General features: G+C 49.9%; 1 protein-coding gene across 1 annotated transcript in view; it reads left to right on the forward strand.

The window, feature by feature from the left end:
- TOX2 (TOX high mobility group box family member 2) overlaps positions 1–14,411 on the forward strand; it is a 150,554-nt gene that overhangs the window by 72,801 nt on the left and 63,342 nt on the right. Inside the window, exon 3 of the mRNA XM_066198853.1 lies at positions 14,155–14,400. Within this exon, the coding sequence (XP_066054950.1) occupies positions 14,155–14,400 (246 nt within the window). The remainder of the gene's footprint in view (positions 1–14,154; positions 14,401–14,411) is intronic.

Consider the following 14,411-nt stretch of genomic DNA (forward strand, 5'->3'; position numbering starts at 1 on the left):
TATCTAGGCCTTGTGTGGGCTTGGATTTGACAGATAGCAGCTGCAGCCTTTGACTACACCAGGAAAATGTGAATTCTTACCATGGGCTTGATGTTTTGGCTTTGTTATGTGCATCCCTGCTGTGCTCAGAGCCTCCTCTCCATCAGCATCTCTCCCACTCATTTTGACTCTTCCTCTTCTGCCCAGTCTTTTGGAACAGTTCAGATTCTGCCTGGTGTTTCCAAAGCAGTGAAAATAACAGGAACACCTCTCCAGCTGCTCAATGAATGGAGAGTTTCAGGCGGTTTGGCCTCTGGAGGGCCGGGGCTGGGTTTCTCTTCTGGCCTCATGCCTTGGGTTGGGCCTTCTGGTTGTGTGATGAGGGTTGGGCTGGTGTGGATGTGAGCCCTCTTGCACCTTCTTTTCCTCTGCAAAACCATTTCCTGTGCCCACAAATGTTGTTCACAGCCTCTAGATCTGCCAGTGCCAGCTCTGGAGTTGGTCCCCGATACAGACTCCTGGCTGTGAGCAGCAGATTGATGCCCTGGCTGTCCTCCTGGATGGACAGTTGTCCTTGCTTTAGGGAAACATTGCTATTTTGCTTATTATTGAGGTGTTTTCCTTTTTGCCTTCCTCCCAAAAGGATGGTTCCTACTCTCACTGCTCATTTTGTCCAGGTTGCTTAATGCTTTAGAAGGAATTTGATGAGTGTCTGATTTAGGACATAGATGAGCCTCTCCCAGCCATGTGTGTGTTCCTGCCTTTTTTTAGATACCATATATCAGCCTGGTTTTATTAAAGAAAAAAGTTGTTAAAATTGTTAAAGATAAAATCTGTTTGTTTCCCAAAATTCACATCTTGGAGGCTTAAGGCTGAGATTTTCACGCCTACAGTGGGGATTTGGATACTTGGCCATGCACCACGTTCCAGTTCTCAGTTCTGTCACGAGTCTCTTGGTGCTTCCTGCTTTCCCTAACAGCCCCAGCACCTTTGTGCTCCTGTGACATGACAGCTTCTGCTTTGGAAAAGGGAGGAAAAGAACAAAATTCTTGGAGCTGTAGTTGTGAAGGAAGAGTCATAATTGTGGCTCTCAGTAAATGCAAAGGAGGTGGAGAGAGATCCTGTGTGATTATCATGGGATGCTTTGGGTGGGAAGGGACCTTGAATTCACATGGTTCAACCCCCTGCCATGGGCAGGGACACCTTCCACTGTCCCAGGCTGCCCCAAGCCCTGTCCAGCCTGGCCTGGGACACTGCCAGAGATGCAGGGGCAGACACAGCTTCTCTTACCTTGACATCGCAGGGACTGGGAGGACTGGGAGGACTGGGTTCAGGGGGTGTGGTCAGTCACAGGTTGGGCTTGATGATCTTGGATATCTTGTCGAACCTCAGTGATTCTGTGATTCTGTGGCACGTTGCTGAGTTGTGCATATTTGGGATCTGCTCAGAGTGAGCCATCCCAAACCCATCCCAAACCCATCCCAAACCCATCCCAAACCCATGTCACAGACCTCCCCTGGCCAACCAAACCCCCTCACTGACCCTGGATTTGGGTCAATGCTCTCTCTGTGCCACCTCAGGGTTTGCTTTGGCAGAGCAGTTTGGCTTTGGCACATCTGCCCCGTGCCAGTGCCAGATTCGGGGGCTGAGGGTCTTTGGGATAACATGGGAAGCTGATTTATCACCCTGGTGATTTCAGTTAATTTCCTTTCCCCATTTGAGCAACTTCCTGGCAGCCTGAAATGTTTGGCAGTGGAGGGATGGGTGAAGAATTTCAAGCTGCTCTTGGGGGTAAAGAGTAGAGAAGGGAGGGAAGAAGGTGGCATTTTACAAAGCTATAGTGCATTCTTAATTTTAATAAAATAAATATAAAAAAAAAAGGTAAGCAGCACCTCAACTGCTGAGGCGACAGGCGCTTAAGAAGCACTGAATAAATACATAAAACATATTTGCTGAAGGCATTTGTTGTTGGAAGTTTAAACATTAAACATGCCTTCTTCGTCTGATACCATAATAAAGCAGGCATGTTCAAAGAGCCATTAGTGGTGCTCTGACTACGGCTTTACATCTTCACTCATGTACCAAGGACCCTGCCTTACATCAGCAATGCCTCAGTGAGTTTTGCCCCCAGGAGGGAGGGATTTCAGCGTGGGCTGGGGCTTTTTTGGTGCTGCATTTCCCTTTTCCCATCGATGGATGTGGATGTTTTGGTATTGTTTCCCTTGTAAAGTGCTGGGGCAGGTCCAGGGGAGGCAGCAGCTCTGCTTTTGTCCCACTGTCCCCAGGCTCAGTAAGTGCTGGCTCGGGGCCTGATGAGACAAATAAACAGGTTTGTGCATTTAGGTTTTTAAATTACAGGCTAAGGAGGAACACAGATACTCAATCCATTAAGAAATAACTAGGTGGGTGATTCAGTACCATTTGTGTAAATGGCACTAACTCTGGTCTGCCTGCACAATTTATTAATACTTCACGGGATGAAAAAAAAAATTATTTTAATCTCATAATGGATGATGAGCTGTGAAATTGCTTCTGCAGCAGCTGGGCACCCTGGGGGAGGTGCTAGATTGCACCACATTATGCAAGCCATCCCCACATCCCTGCCTTCCTCGTGCTAATCACACACATCAAATCTGGGTGATGGGGAGCGGGGGCACTGCTTCTGCTGGGCTTTATTACTTTCTGATTTTTTAGTACCTGCAGTTTTCTTGTCAGCTTGCTTTGGGGTCCCAAGCCTGGCTTGGGAAGGGTGAGGGCTCAGATCCGAGTAGGTTTGTGATGATGCTTCAAAGGTGTTGGCAACAGGAAATAACAAGGAATTTAGCAAAAGTCCTGGGTCTGGCCTAGCTGGTGATGATTTCATCTGGCTGATACCCACACTTTGAAGGGAAGGGTACCAAGAGCTCTTTCTGCTCTTTGCTCTGCCTTTAGAGGTCTGGGACCATGAGCAGGACCAGCATCCCGAGTGCTGTGGAGTTCCCACACTGAAGGCAGAGTCTGGGATTAAGGACTTTGGTTCTGTGTGGGAAGATGGAGCAAAGCAAGGGGTAGTGGGGGGGCATTAAGGAAAACATTGTCATTGTCCCTTTAGCTCCAGCATGGGATCCTCAGCACTGGGGATATGCTCTTGGTGGTGTCTCTGGTGCCTGGCCCACACCACTGCTCTGGGTGGTGAGGGCCAGGCAGGGCTTCTTTGGAAAATGTCTCTGCTGATGAGAGATAAAAAGCCAAACAGGGCATATTTGGGGGGGAAAAGTCTGAGTTTCAGATGGGTTGTGTTGCCATTGTGGCTTTGTTGAGGGACCTTGCTGCAGACCACAACACCCCAGAGCAGAGGATGTCTGTGAATGCCACGTGCCATGAGTAGGACTTGTGTTTTGAGAGGAAACTCTGAAAAATGTGGTGCAAAAAAATCATCTATGTGAAGTGTGGCACAAAGGATTTGTTTAATACCTTAACTCCACTCCCTCAGTTTTGAGCACAAGGGAAATACTCTAAGACAAAATCTGAGAGGGAGCAAGCATGGTACAGAGTTGTTTGCTTCCTGCTCTGGGTCCTTCTGGCTCAGCTGAAGCCAGGCTGAATTAATTTCTTAGAGTGCTTTTTGCTAATTCTTCCTTGCCTGCCCCTGGTTTTGGGCTGCCTTATCTCCTGACCCGCTTACAGTGCATTACAGACCATTGTGTAACACACCCTGGGCTCAACACCCTCCAACAAATCCATCCAGCCCAACAATGGATTGCTGTGAGTGCACTGAGCTCATTATGCAAGTTCAGTATGCCATGAGACAAAAAAGCCAATTATGTAAAACCTGTACTCAAATAATTCCCTGAAACGTGTGATGTTCTTCCGTAGAATATGATATTCCTTGTACTCACTTGGAGGCGAGATCCTAGGAAAGAAAAGAAATGGGTTTATATTTGTCTGGCCTAGTCAGTCTAATTTTAGATCCCATTGGCTGCTGTCTCACTGGATATAAAGTACCTTTAATACATTTTAAAACCAGGCAAAAAATCATTATAAACAATTTTAAGGAGGCTGATTGTGAGGCAGATGACAGAGGCTGCTCTTTGCCAGCGTGGTGCAGAGCTTGCACATCTCCTGGCTCTGCCTGGAGCGCTGCCACGTTTGCTCTGAGCGACTGGGGAAGAACAGCCACAAAAACAGGCAGTGAAAGGAAACAGTTCCCTCATCAGCGTGGGTAGGTAAGGAAAAAATAGGTGAGGGGAGCTGCTAGTCTGGGCCATTCAGAGCAACTGTGCATCAGACGTGCCCCCCAACCCCAGCCCTGCGTGTGCAGGTACGACAGAGGGTTTTCAGAGCCCTGGTTATGGCTGATGTTTGTGGAAACCAATATTGGATTCTTCTGAAAACGCTGTCAGCAGGAACTGAGCCTTAATATCCTATCTGGATAAAGCTTGGAGCTACCTGGGATGGTGGGAAGCGTGCCTGCCTGTGGCAGGGAGGGAACTGGGTGAGCTTGAAGGTCTCTCCCAACCCCACCCACTCCGTGATTCCACCACCTGCGGATCCGGGAGCTGCAGCTCTTTGTGGCAGGGACAGTGTGTTGCCATACAGAGGTGGCACCTGGTGGCATGAGGAGGTGGCTCTGGAGGGACAGCTGTCCCAGCAGGCTCACCTGGAGCTCCCTCTGGGACCTGTGGGGCTCTGGCAGGGCCCTGCCTTGTCCTTTGAGGCAGCAGCTGCCTCGCCATGAGAGCAAGAAAGGCTGAGATGTCTGATTCCATTTTCCTTCCTCTTTATTCCTGGGGGTATCTACTTCTAAAACTCATTTTTGCCTGTGTCACCAGGGAATTAGGGGTCTGTCTGTCTCTTTTTCCTCAGGAGAATAAACACAGCCCTCCTAATCCTTCCTGCACCCCTGCCTGCTGCACTGCTGCCCCTTCCATCTGTATCTGCCTTTATGGAAACCGTAACCTTTGCTTGAACCAGAGATTTTCCTGAACAAGAGCCCTTTGGGATCTGAGTGGGCTTTCCTGGATACATTTTTAATAAACACAATAATTTGACTGCAAACCCATTACCTATCCCCTGTTTGTTCTACGGGATAGTCATTTCCATGCCTGCAAAAGCCACTAACTCACAGGGCAATCAAAGGAGGAATGACAACCAGGATAAAATTGGTCTGTGTTGTGATAAACCCGTCCATCTTCACGTCGTGCTCTGGAGCTTTATGTTCTGCCTATAAATAATGGCCTCAAAAAGATATTAAATCCTTAGAAAAAAATCAAGCCTAATTGTAACTATATTTTTGTTTTCCATTTTGGTTTATGTACAGTATATGACTTCTGCAGAGACATTTTTATTCCAGGAAAATGACAGGCCAACAAGAAGCCATAATTGCACTGATTTTTAGAAGTGCCTGCATTACTACAGATCTGATGTACTGCAAGACATGAATCAGAAAAATTCTATTAAAAAATCTCTTGAATGGTTGACACAGGAGTATTATCCACGATGATTAATTTGACTTGGTCATTATGAACACAGACAAGTCTGACAAAATTGCATTTCATTCCCCACTGAATTCATAAAATCACTATACACATAATAAGAAGTTATAGTTCTCTGCTATCCACTATTCTTGACAGAATTCCAGTTCTGGATAAGATACTGATTAAAAAAAATAGAGGGAGAGAGAGAGTTGGGAGCCTTTTTAAAAGCCTACAATAAGCCTGATTTCTTTTGCTAAAAATTGTTCATAGAACTCTGTTATTTTCAGCTTTTTTTGGTGAAGTGGTGATGCAGGTCAAGAGCAGCTTGACCAATATCAAACCTGACTGTGAGCTCTTGGTGCCAGGAGAGGGGATGCAGCAGAATGGCCAGGCTGAATCTCAGGGATTTTCCATCCTTCAGATAGTTATGAATAATTGGTACCTTATTTTTCATTTCCCACCCACACAGCAGACAGGTTGAGGCCAGAGCGTCCTGAGAATGTATGTTGTTTCTGGCCTTAGTATGTAAAATAACCCCCCCCCCCAAATGCAGATTTGGATGGAAGCCTCCCTTTTTTTTTCTTTTTTTTTTAATGTGAACTGAGATTTTCTGTTCCCTGTGGATATTGTTCCCTCCACAGCCCCATCCTGCTGAGCACCACATCACAACCTTCCCTTTGCCACTGTGGCAACTTCCCAAGGACACCCAAGGTTATTAGGACAAGCAAGGATGTTTAGGACCCTCTGTGGACAAATGACTTTATGAAACACACACATTTTTTTGTAAAATGTATAGAAAAGAAACATTTCTGAGCTGTCAGATTTGGTTGGAACCATCCAGGCTTTGGGAAGAGCTGTGGCTCCAGGTCTGCATGCGATCCACAGGAGATGGGAGAAGGTCAACTCATGTAAAATTTAAAGGTATAAACATCCCACTGATTCAGAGGTGAAGCCATCCAGAAGAGCTGGGATTGGGTTTGTGCTGCAGTTGCAGTGTAGAGCAGTGCCCACAGAGTGGGAGAAATGGAGAGAAACAGGGGATGGGGGATGTAGGATTGATCTTTGGGACAACCAGCTCTTACTTGGGGTTTTTGAAGAGAACAATCTTTGCTCTGGGGACAGGCTGGGAGAGCTGGGGGTGCTCACCTGGAGAGGAGAAGGCTCCAGGGAGAGCTCAGAGCCCCTGGCAGGGCCGAAAGGGGCTCCAGGAGAGCTGCAGAGGGACTGGGGACAAGGGATGGAGGGACAGGACACAGGGAATGGCTTCCCACTGCCAGAGGGCAGGGATGGGTGGGATATCGGCAGGGAATTGTTCCCTGGGAGGGTGGGCAGGCCCTGGCACAGGGTGCCCAGAGAAGCTGTGGCTGCCCCTGGATCCCTGGAAGTGTCCAAGGCCAGGTTGGACGGGGCTTGGAGCAGCCTGGGGCAGTGGAAGGTGTCCCTGCCTGTGTCAGGGGGTTTGGAAAAAGATGATCACTAAGATCCTTTCCAACCCAAACCACTCAGTGATTCTGTGATTTTAAACCCCTCTACTCTGGGTGTGGAAGAGGAGCACACAGAGAGAGAGGAAAAGCCCACTTTCCCACAGGTTCTCTGCTGCCCTGCTGTGCCCCCAGCCTGTTGCTGAATATTATGCAGACACTTCCAGGGCACATTTCTGTTCATGCAAGAACTCATTTTTCCCTTTTCAACAGCATTCCCCCAGTAAAAAAAAAAAAAAAAAAAAAAAAAAAAAAAAAAAAAAAAAAAAAAAAAACCTGAGCATGTGAAAATTAATGTAGCAGGGGCTGGGAACACTTCAAAGACAATTTGTAGATTGTATGTGACTGACTGTTAATAAATACTTCTTTCCAGTATTTATCCACCTCTCCCCACATAATTCATTGACCCTGGTATTCACGCAGATCTCCGTGTGCGAGGATGAGGCAAATCAATTTCCATTCCTGAGGCCCAGAGCTGCTGACACAGAAAATCAGCGCTGCTTCACTTCTTGGCATGGGCCTTTGGGAATCACAGGTGTGAGCAGGAGCCCCCTGCCACCCCTGCCTGGAGAAGGGATGATGGAAGGGGCAACTCCCCTGGCCACCCCACAGCAAGCACCCATCCATTTCCCTCGCTGGCCCCAGAGCATTTCTCTGGAGTTTGCAATGTCCCAAGTGACTTCCACTTCCTCCTGCCACCGCAGCTGACATTTCTGTCCCCGTGGCTTCAGTGCCATGAGCAGAACACCCCTCTGGTTCCTGTGCTGAAGAAACATGTCAAAATCCCCTTCCTGCAAACAGAATCATGCCTGTGTGAGTAATGGGTGCAGTGGGACAGGAGGTCAAAGGCTTTAGAGGAAATATGTGCAGCTGGTCTGCTGGAAACTTCAATTTTACCTTTTTCTTTATGTTTGGACTCTTTCTGTGGCTCAAGCTGTTCTCCCAACCTGGTGTTCCCTGCAGCTGCTGTGACCAGTGGCACATGGCAAATCTTTGAGCTGTGTGTGGGGAATAGGGAATGTGTCTGTATGGCACATCCATCCGTGTTTTCTCTGTGTCCTGACTCCACCTGACACATCATCCAGCTCTGGAAAAATCGAGATACCCCCAAAACCAGCTGGCTGCTTGTCTGCAGCTCCTTCCCTGTGTGCTGCTGGCGGGAGAGTGCTCTCTCTGGGATGCTGCCTTCAGCCCTGGGATTAGAGTCCTGCTGGGATTGGGTTGAGGGCGTTGCCATCACTGCTCGTGGGCTGGTGTGGGCACCCCGTAACCTCCACGTGCTCCTTGTGCACACCAGGAGCCCAAGCTGCAGCACCTCTCAGCCTCACAAATACCAATGTTTTCCTCACTTTGCAGACTTGCCAGGCTGGTTTGGGTCTCTTTAGATCCATCTCATCTCTGAAGTGTCAGGAGGGTCACTGAGCTTTTGCATTAGCTTCAGGAAAAACCCAGTTAGATGAGGGATGGCAGAGAGTCCATGGTGCTTTGTGACATCTGGATGGATTGCACCAGCCGCCCTATTTCCTTGTACCTTCCCAAGAACAAATGTTCTCTCTCAGGCTCGCATTTACTGTTGAATGCTTTTTGACAGGGCAAATATTTACCTGCAATAATACTGCAAATCTTTATCCTTCTCGCTGTGGAGAACATTTCTCTGAATCAATGCTTGGCTGCAGCTCCTGGATCCTCACGGATAATCACACAGAGCATGACTCAGTGGAGAATTGGGGTCACTGGACACCTGCCGTGCTGCCAAGGAGGGGAATGGTTTCCCAGGTCCTTGGTCAAGCCATGTCCTCTGTGATTAATGCCAACATGCAGTGCAGAGATGGTGCTGCCTGGCTGGGGAGTGCTTTGTAAAGGAGGAGAGTGCTTTCCTCTCCTTCCAGGAGGGGACAGTCGGGAGGAAGCTAAAGGCATCATTTATAGACATGCTCAGCACTTTTCACTCACTGCTGAGTCACTGCAGGAGGATCTGTAGTGTCTTTTGGAACATGGCTTGGCCACGGCTTTGGCTGAGTGGCAGCTGGTCCCTAAGAGCTGCATGACATTCAGACATCTGCGTGTCCCTCTGCCTGTCCTCCTCTTTGCTGCAGTGCTGGGAATGCTCCCCCAGGCTCAGGGAGGTTCAGTTATGGGATGGCTGCCGGGAGCTTGCCAGGGCTTGGCTTTGTTTACAAAACAGGAGGAGGTGCAGCACAGGAGCCAAAGGTGAAGCAGCAGCAACATCAAGGGTGGGTTTGAGCCCACGGCAGAGGGTGAGCAGGACCACTGTGCCCACCAGGCCACAAGCCACAGATGCGCTCTGTGATTGCAGCAGAGGGGCCACCTGCCATCCACAGACACGTCCCCAAAGCTGCCTCCACCTGAGAGCCTTCTCCTGCAGGTCCTGGGCACCTGGGACGCCTCCTGCCCACCTCTGTCTCCCTCTCCTGAAAAGCATCAGGGAATGCAGCAACCCTGGGAGATCGTGGCACGTTGTCCCTGAGGTGGGGAGCACCGTTGGCAGGAGACCACACTGGGGTGTGTCCAAGACCTGCAGGTGCTTTTGGCAGCTCAGCAGCAGCGCCTGGCTGTGCAGGCCAGCCCCTGCTCTTGCAGGGGGTTCAGGAATTCTGCCTTTCCTCTCAAATGATTCTCAATAACGTGTCCCCAGCCCCATGCTGTGAGCTGGGAGGGGGCAGCCAGTTACCTGTTCTGACTCCTCTTGGTCCTGGACGTGGCCTGGGTGTCACCTTGCCAGGAACCAGAGCCTTTCTCCCCATTACAATCCCCCCTCATCCCCTCCCCTCCCCTCCTCTGTCTTCTGACCCTGAATCTGCTGTGGGATGGAGATGGTGCAGGGAGCCCTGCTCAGACTTGGATTTCAAGATGGAAAACTTGTTTTAAAATACAGTTTTGCTGCTGTTGGAGCCTGGTTGTACCTGCTGTGATGCCATCCTCTGCAAGCATGGGGCAGAACCAGGTTTATGAGGTGCTGAGGCCCTGGCACAGAGCAGCTGTGGCTGCCCCTGGTTCCCTGGAAGTGTCCAAGGCCAGGTTGGACAGGGCTTAGAGCAGCCTGGGACAGTGGAAGGTGTCCCTGCCCATGGCAGGGGGATTTGGAATGAGATGATCCTTCAGGCCTCTTCCCAGACTATTTTATGATTCTGTGATAACCCTGGAGCTGTGCTGAGGGCGGTTAGATCCTACACAGCCCCGATAGCTGGTGCACAGGGATACCTGGTGGGCTGAGGGCAAGGGGGGCACTCAGAGGAGGCACACTGGCCCCTCTCTGCCAGGAGCTGGCTCCACCCTGTGTCTCCACCCCACTGCAGGGTTCCCTGCTCCGAGCAGCGCCCGGCATCTGCCCAGCAGCACCAGCCACGAGAGGGTTTGCAAGGAGAGGCTGGTTGTTTCAGCTGATTTCAGTGTTTTAATCTGAAGAGGAATAATGTGCAATCACAACAACTGTCATCTGTTTGACAGTGGAAAATCCTCGATCTTTTTTGGTGCACAGCAAATGGGCAGGCACTCAGCAGCACGAGCTGCTCTGCACTCGGAGCCCTGGTGGGATGAATGGCTTCAGACCAGCCCGCTAATCTAATTTGTAATGTATCCTTAGAACGTATAATTGGCTGTTTGATTTAATTCAAATTAACATAAGAATAGGAAATATAATCTGCCACAGAGCCCACATGGTGGTGGAGAGGAGCCTTGGGTGCTGCTGCAGAGGGGTTGAGGGGACAGCTCTGTGCCCACCGCAGGCCACCACTCCTTGTGGGGACAGAGGTGTCACTGTGGGCACTTCAGCGTGCACTGTGTGTGACAATAGATCACCCCTTTTCCCAGCCTCCTGAGTGTCTGTGTGCCTCGTGTCCCTTCCTTATCTCCCTGGCCATCTCTTTCAAGCACAGCAGAGTGAGGGCAGCTTGCTTTGGGGAGCTCGGTAGCGACAGGGTGTGAGAGCTGGCAGGCGCCGACTCTGATTATGTTGATTGGATATTGTCTAATCTGATTTTGATTGTGTACAGCTTTGATTGTAATTTTGATACGTCTGCAAAACGCTGTAGCTATTCGGAAAGCTTTGTGATTTAAACAGGTCCTTTTTTTTTTTTTCTTTTCTCTTTTTTTTTTCCTTTTCTCTCTTTTCTTTTTTTTCTTTTTTTCTTTTTCTTTTTTTTTTCCCCTGGGTTGAATAGAACAGAGGCAGAAACGTGCCTGGGGGTGAGCAGGGTGCTGGGGGTTTGGAACTCTGTACAAAACCACCTCAAAGCCCTTGGGTGAGCTGCTCTGCAGCAGCACAGGGGACTCGTAGTTTTGAAGAGAGCTTTAGGAAACTTTGAGTGGGTTTTACATAATTTAGTTAAGTACAGCAAAGCCACTTGCTTATATACCTGATACCAAAATAAACCAGTTGGAGGAACAAGTTTTCTGTGCCATGATTTATTTAAATCCCTTTCTGTAAAGCATGGAGAAAAATCCTCTTAAATAACTGGGAAAGAATCAGTGTACCTCGAGGACTATAGCCCAAATGGAAACCTAGCTACGAGACGTATTAAATGGGATCTCTGTCTGCCTTGAGTACATCCCCTCAGCCCACTGTCTTCCCTGTGTCACAACAATGACACACAGAAGCTGACTGGAAAAGGAGCTGGGCTTGAATTTCCCCTGGACAGTAGCCATGGGTGCAGAGCTGTCATGGCCCAGGCTCTCTCTTGTGTTTCTGTCGTGCTCCTGTTTCCCTACAGCCAGTGGGAATCTCAGGCAAACATAAAGGTTTGGGTCAGATATGCAGAACCTGCTCGTGAATCACAGAATCATCAAATGGGTTGGGCTGGAAGGGACCTCAAGGCTCATCTCATTCCAATTCCCTGCCATGGGCACTGTCCCAGGCTGCTCCAAGCCCCGTCCAGCCTGGCCTTGGACACTCCCAGGGATCCAGGGGCAGCCACAGCTTCTCTGGACACCCTGTGCCAGGGCCTCCCCACCCTCACAGGGAAAGATTTCCTTCCAATATCCCATCCATCCCTGCCCTCTGGCAGTGGGGAGCCATTGCCCCTTTTCCTGTCTCTGCAGCTCCTGGAGCCCTTTAGGCACTGGAAGGGGCTCTAAGCTCTCCCTGGAGCCTTCTCCAGGCTGAAAAAAACCCAGCTGTCCCAGCCTGGCTCCAGAGCAGGGGGGCTGCAGCCCTTGGAGCATCTTTGTGGCCTCCTCTGGAGCTCCAACAGCTCCATGTCTTTCTCCCATCGTGGCCCCAGAGCTGCAGGCAGCCCCGGGTGTGCTGAGAGGGGAGGAGAGGCAGGGTCCCCCCTCAGAGGCTGCCCTGCTGCCCACGCTGTGGGGTGAGGGTTAAGGTTAGGGTTTCTGGGCTGCCAGGGCTGGGTCCTGCCCAACCTTTCCTCCACCAGAACTCCCAAGTCATTCTCTCACCAGGCTGTTCTCAGAGTTTACCTCTCCTGGTCTCTACTTCTCCCTGGATGACCCTGGCACAGGAGCAGCTCCTTGAACTTGTTGAACCTTGTTAAGTTCCTGTGGCCACACTTCTGCAGCTTGTCCAGGTCACCCTGGATGACATCCTGTCCTTCTGCTCTTTTTGCTCCTTTCTGCAGTGCAGGGGGAAGGTGAGAAGTGTGGGCTCAGCAAGGATGAGCGTATCCCAGCCCCAGCTGTGGAGTGAAGCAGGAGTGACCCCCTGCTCTGACACCCCACAGAGCCATGGTTCTCCCTGGCAGTGCCCTTTCACCAATCCACAGATCCCTCCTTGCTCCCTGCTGCCTCTCCCACTGGTTTCTGTGCTCCCGTTAAACACAGGCTTCATTTTATTTTATTAAGGACTTTCTCCCCGCTGTCTGTGGTGATGAAGAGCACAGATCCGGGGGTGAGCTCTGGGACAATGGATTATTAAAGCCTACAGTGCTTAACTGGTTTTTTTAACATCTGGGGTTTTGCTCTTAAATCAAGTATTAAGTCCAAATCCAACCATGAAACTAGGTGATCTGGGAAATTTCGCTTTAGCATGTGTGTAATACTATAGCTAATCAGAATTTCATATGCTACAATAATACGTGGAACAGTAGATGTTTAGAGTAAGCCTCGTCTGCCAGAGACTCATTATATTCTGCGGTGGTAATTAATAACTTTGGATAGATTCACACGTTATGAAGAAAAAAATGGTTTTGTCTGAAGTGAAAATGATTGCACAGGTGCAATAGCATATTTTTATATAAATGGGAATGCTTAGAAGTAAACAAGCCATGAGAAAACGTGGGGAGCAGACAGAGTTCCAGTATCTCTGCATGTTTGTGTCACCTCGAGGGAGTGTTAGTAGGGAGGTGAGGGATTGCTTTTCCAGATGAAATTTGGGAGGGGATATAAGGGAGGACAAATCTCCATGTGTGGTGAAGTCATGCAGGCTTTCTTTAAAGGGTTTTCAAAAAGTGATGACTGTGTTTCCAAATCCCCCTCCCTGGTTGTACCTTCTTTGCTTGACTTGTTGAGGGCTCTGAGGGAGTTAGGACGAGAGAAGGGACGACAGGCTTTAACCTGACAGAGGGCAAGGTTAGATGAGATATTAGGGGAAAATGCTTTACTGTGAGGGTGGGGAGGCCCTGGCACAGGGTGCCCAGAGCAGCTGTGGCTGCCCCTGGATCCCTGGAAGTGTCCAAGGCCAGGCTGGATGGGGCTTGGAGCACCCTGGGACAGTGGAAGGTGTCCCTGCCCATGGCAGGGGATGGGACTGGATGGGCTTTAACATCCCTTGTAAGCCAAACTGTCCCACAATTCTGTGCATTTTGATCCCAAGTAATTGTTATTTCTACAGCTCTAATTCTCACAAAAGCTCTTAAAAATACCAGCTGTGGGTTGAGAGCTGAGCCAGGTGCCCAGAGAGAGACTTTGACCTAGGAAAGGCAGCAGCTGGTCAGGAAGCAGCCGAGCCCTTCCATGGCTGTGGTCCAGGTGTGGAAGTTTGTGCTGAGGCTTTGAGGACTCAGAGACGAGCAGGGAGGCAGTGAGAGAGAAGGGAGCAAGGGGCTGGCTCCATGGTGTGTTCCTGATGGATGCTGCAGTGCTGCCGCACTCACACCCTGGCTCCGACCTCGTCACAACCTGGTGTGCAGGACTGGGGGTGCCTTTTTTATCACAACAAACCTGTTTCCACTGGAATCTGTCTTTCTTAGAGAAATAATAATCTTTCTTTTCTCTGCTGAAAGCAGCAGGGCAGTGACACGTTGCACAATGTCTCTTTGGTGTTTCAGACGTACAACAGTCAGAATGAGAACAACGAGGACTACGAGATCCCTCCCATCACACCTCCCAACCTCCCCGACCCGTCCCTGCTGCACCTGGTGGACCACGAAGCTGGATACCACTCCCTGTGCCACAGCCTCCCTCCCAACAGCCTGATCCCAGCATATCCCTACCAGAACATGGACCTGCCAGCCATCATGGTCTCCAACATGTTGAGTCAGGACGGGCACCTCCTCTCCAGCCAGCTCCCCACGGTCAGTGCCTT

The sequence above is a fragment of the Chamaea fasciata genome, unplaced genomic scaffold (assembly GCF_029207755.1).
Source record: "Chamaea fasciata isolate MVZ Bird 193981 ecotype frontalis unplaced genomic scaffold, bChaFas1.0.hap1 SCAF_17, whole genome shotgun sequence".
NCBI classification, from domain to species: Eukaryota; Metazoa; Chordata; class Aves; order Passeriformes; family Sylviidae; genus Chamaea; species Chamaea fasciata.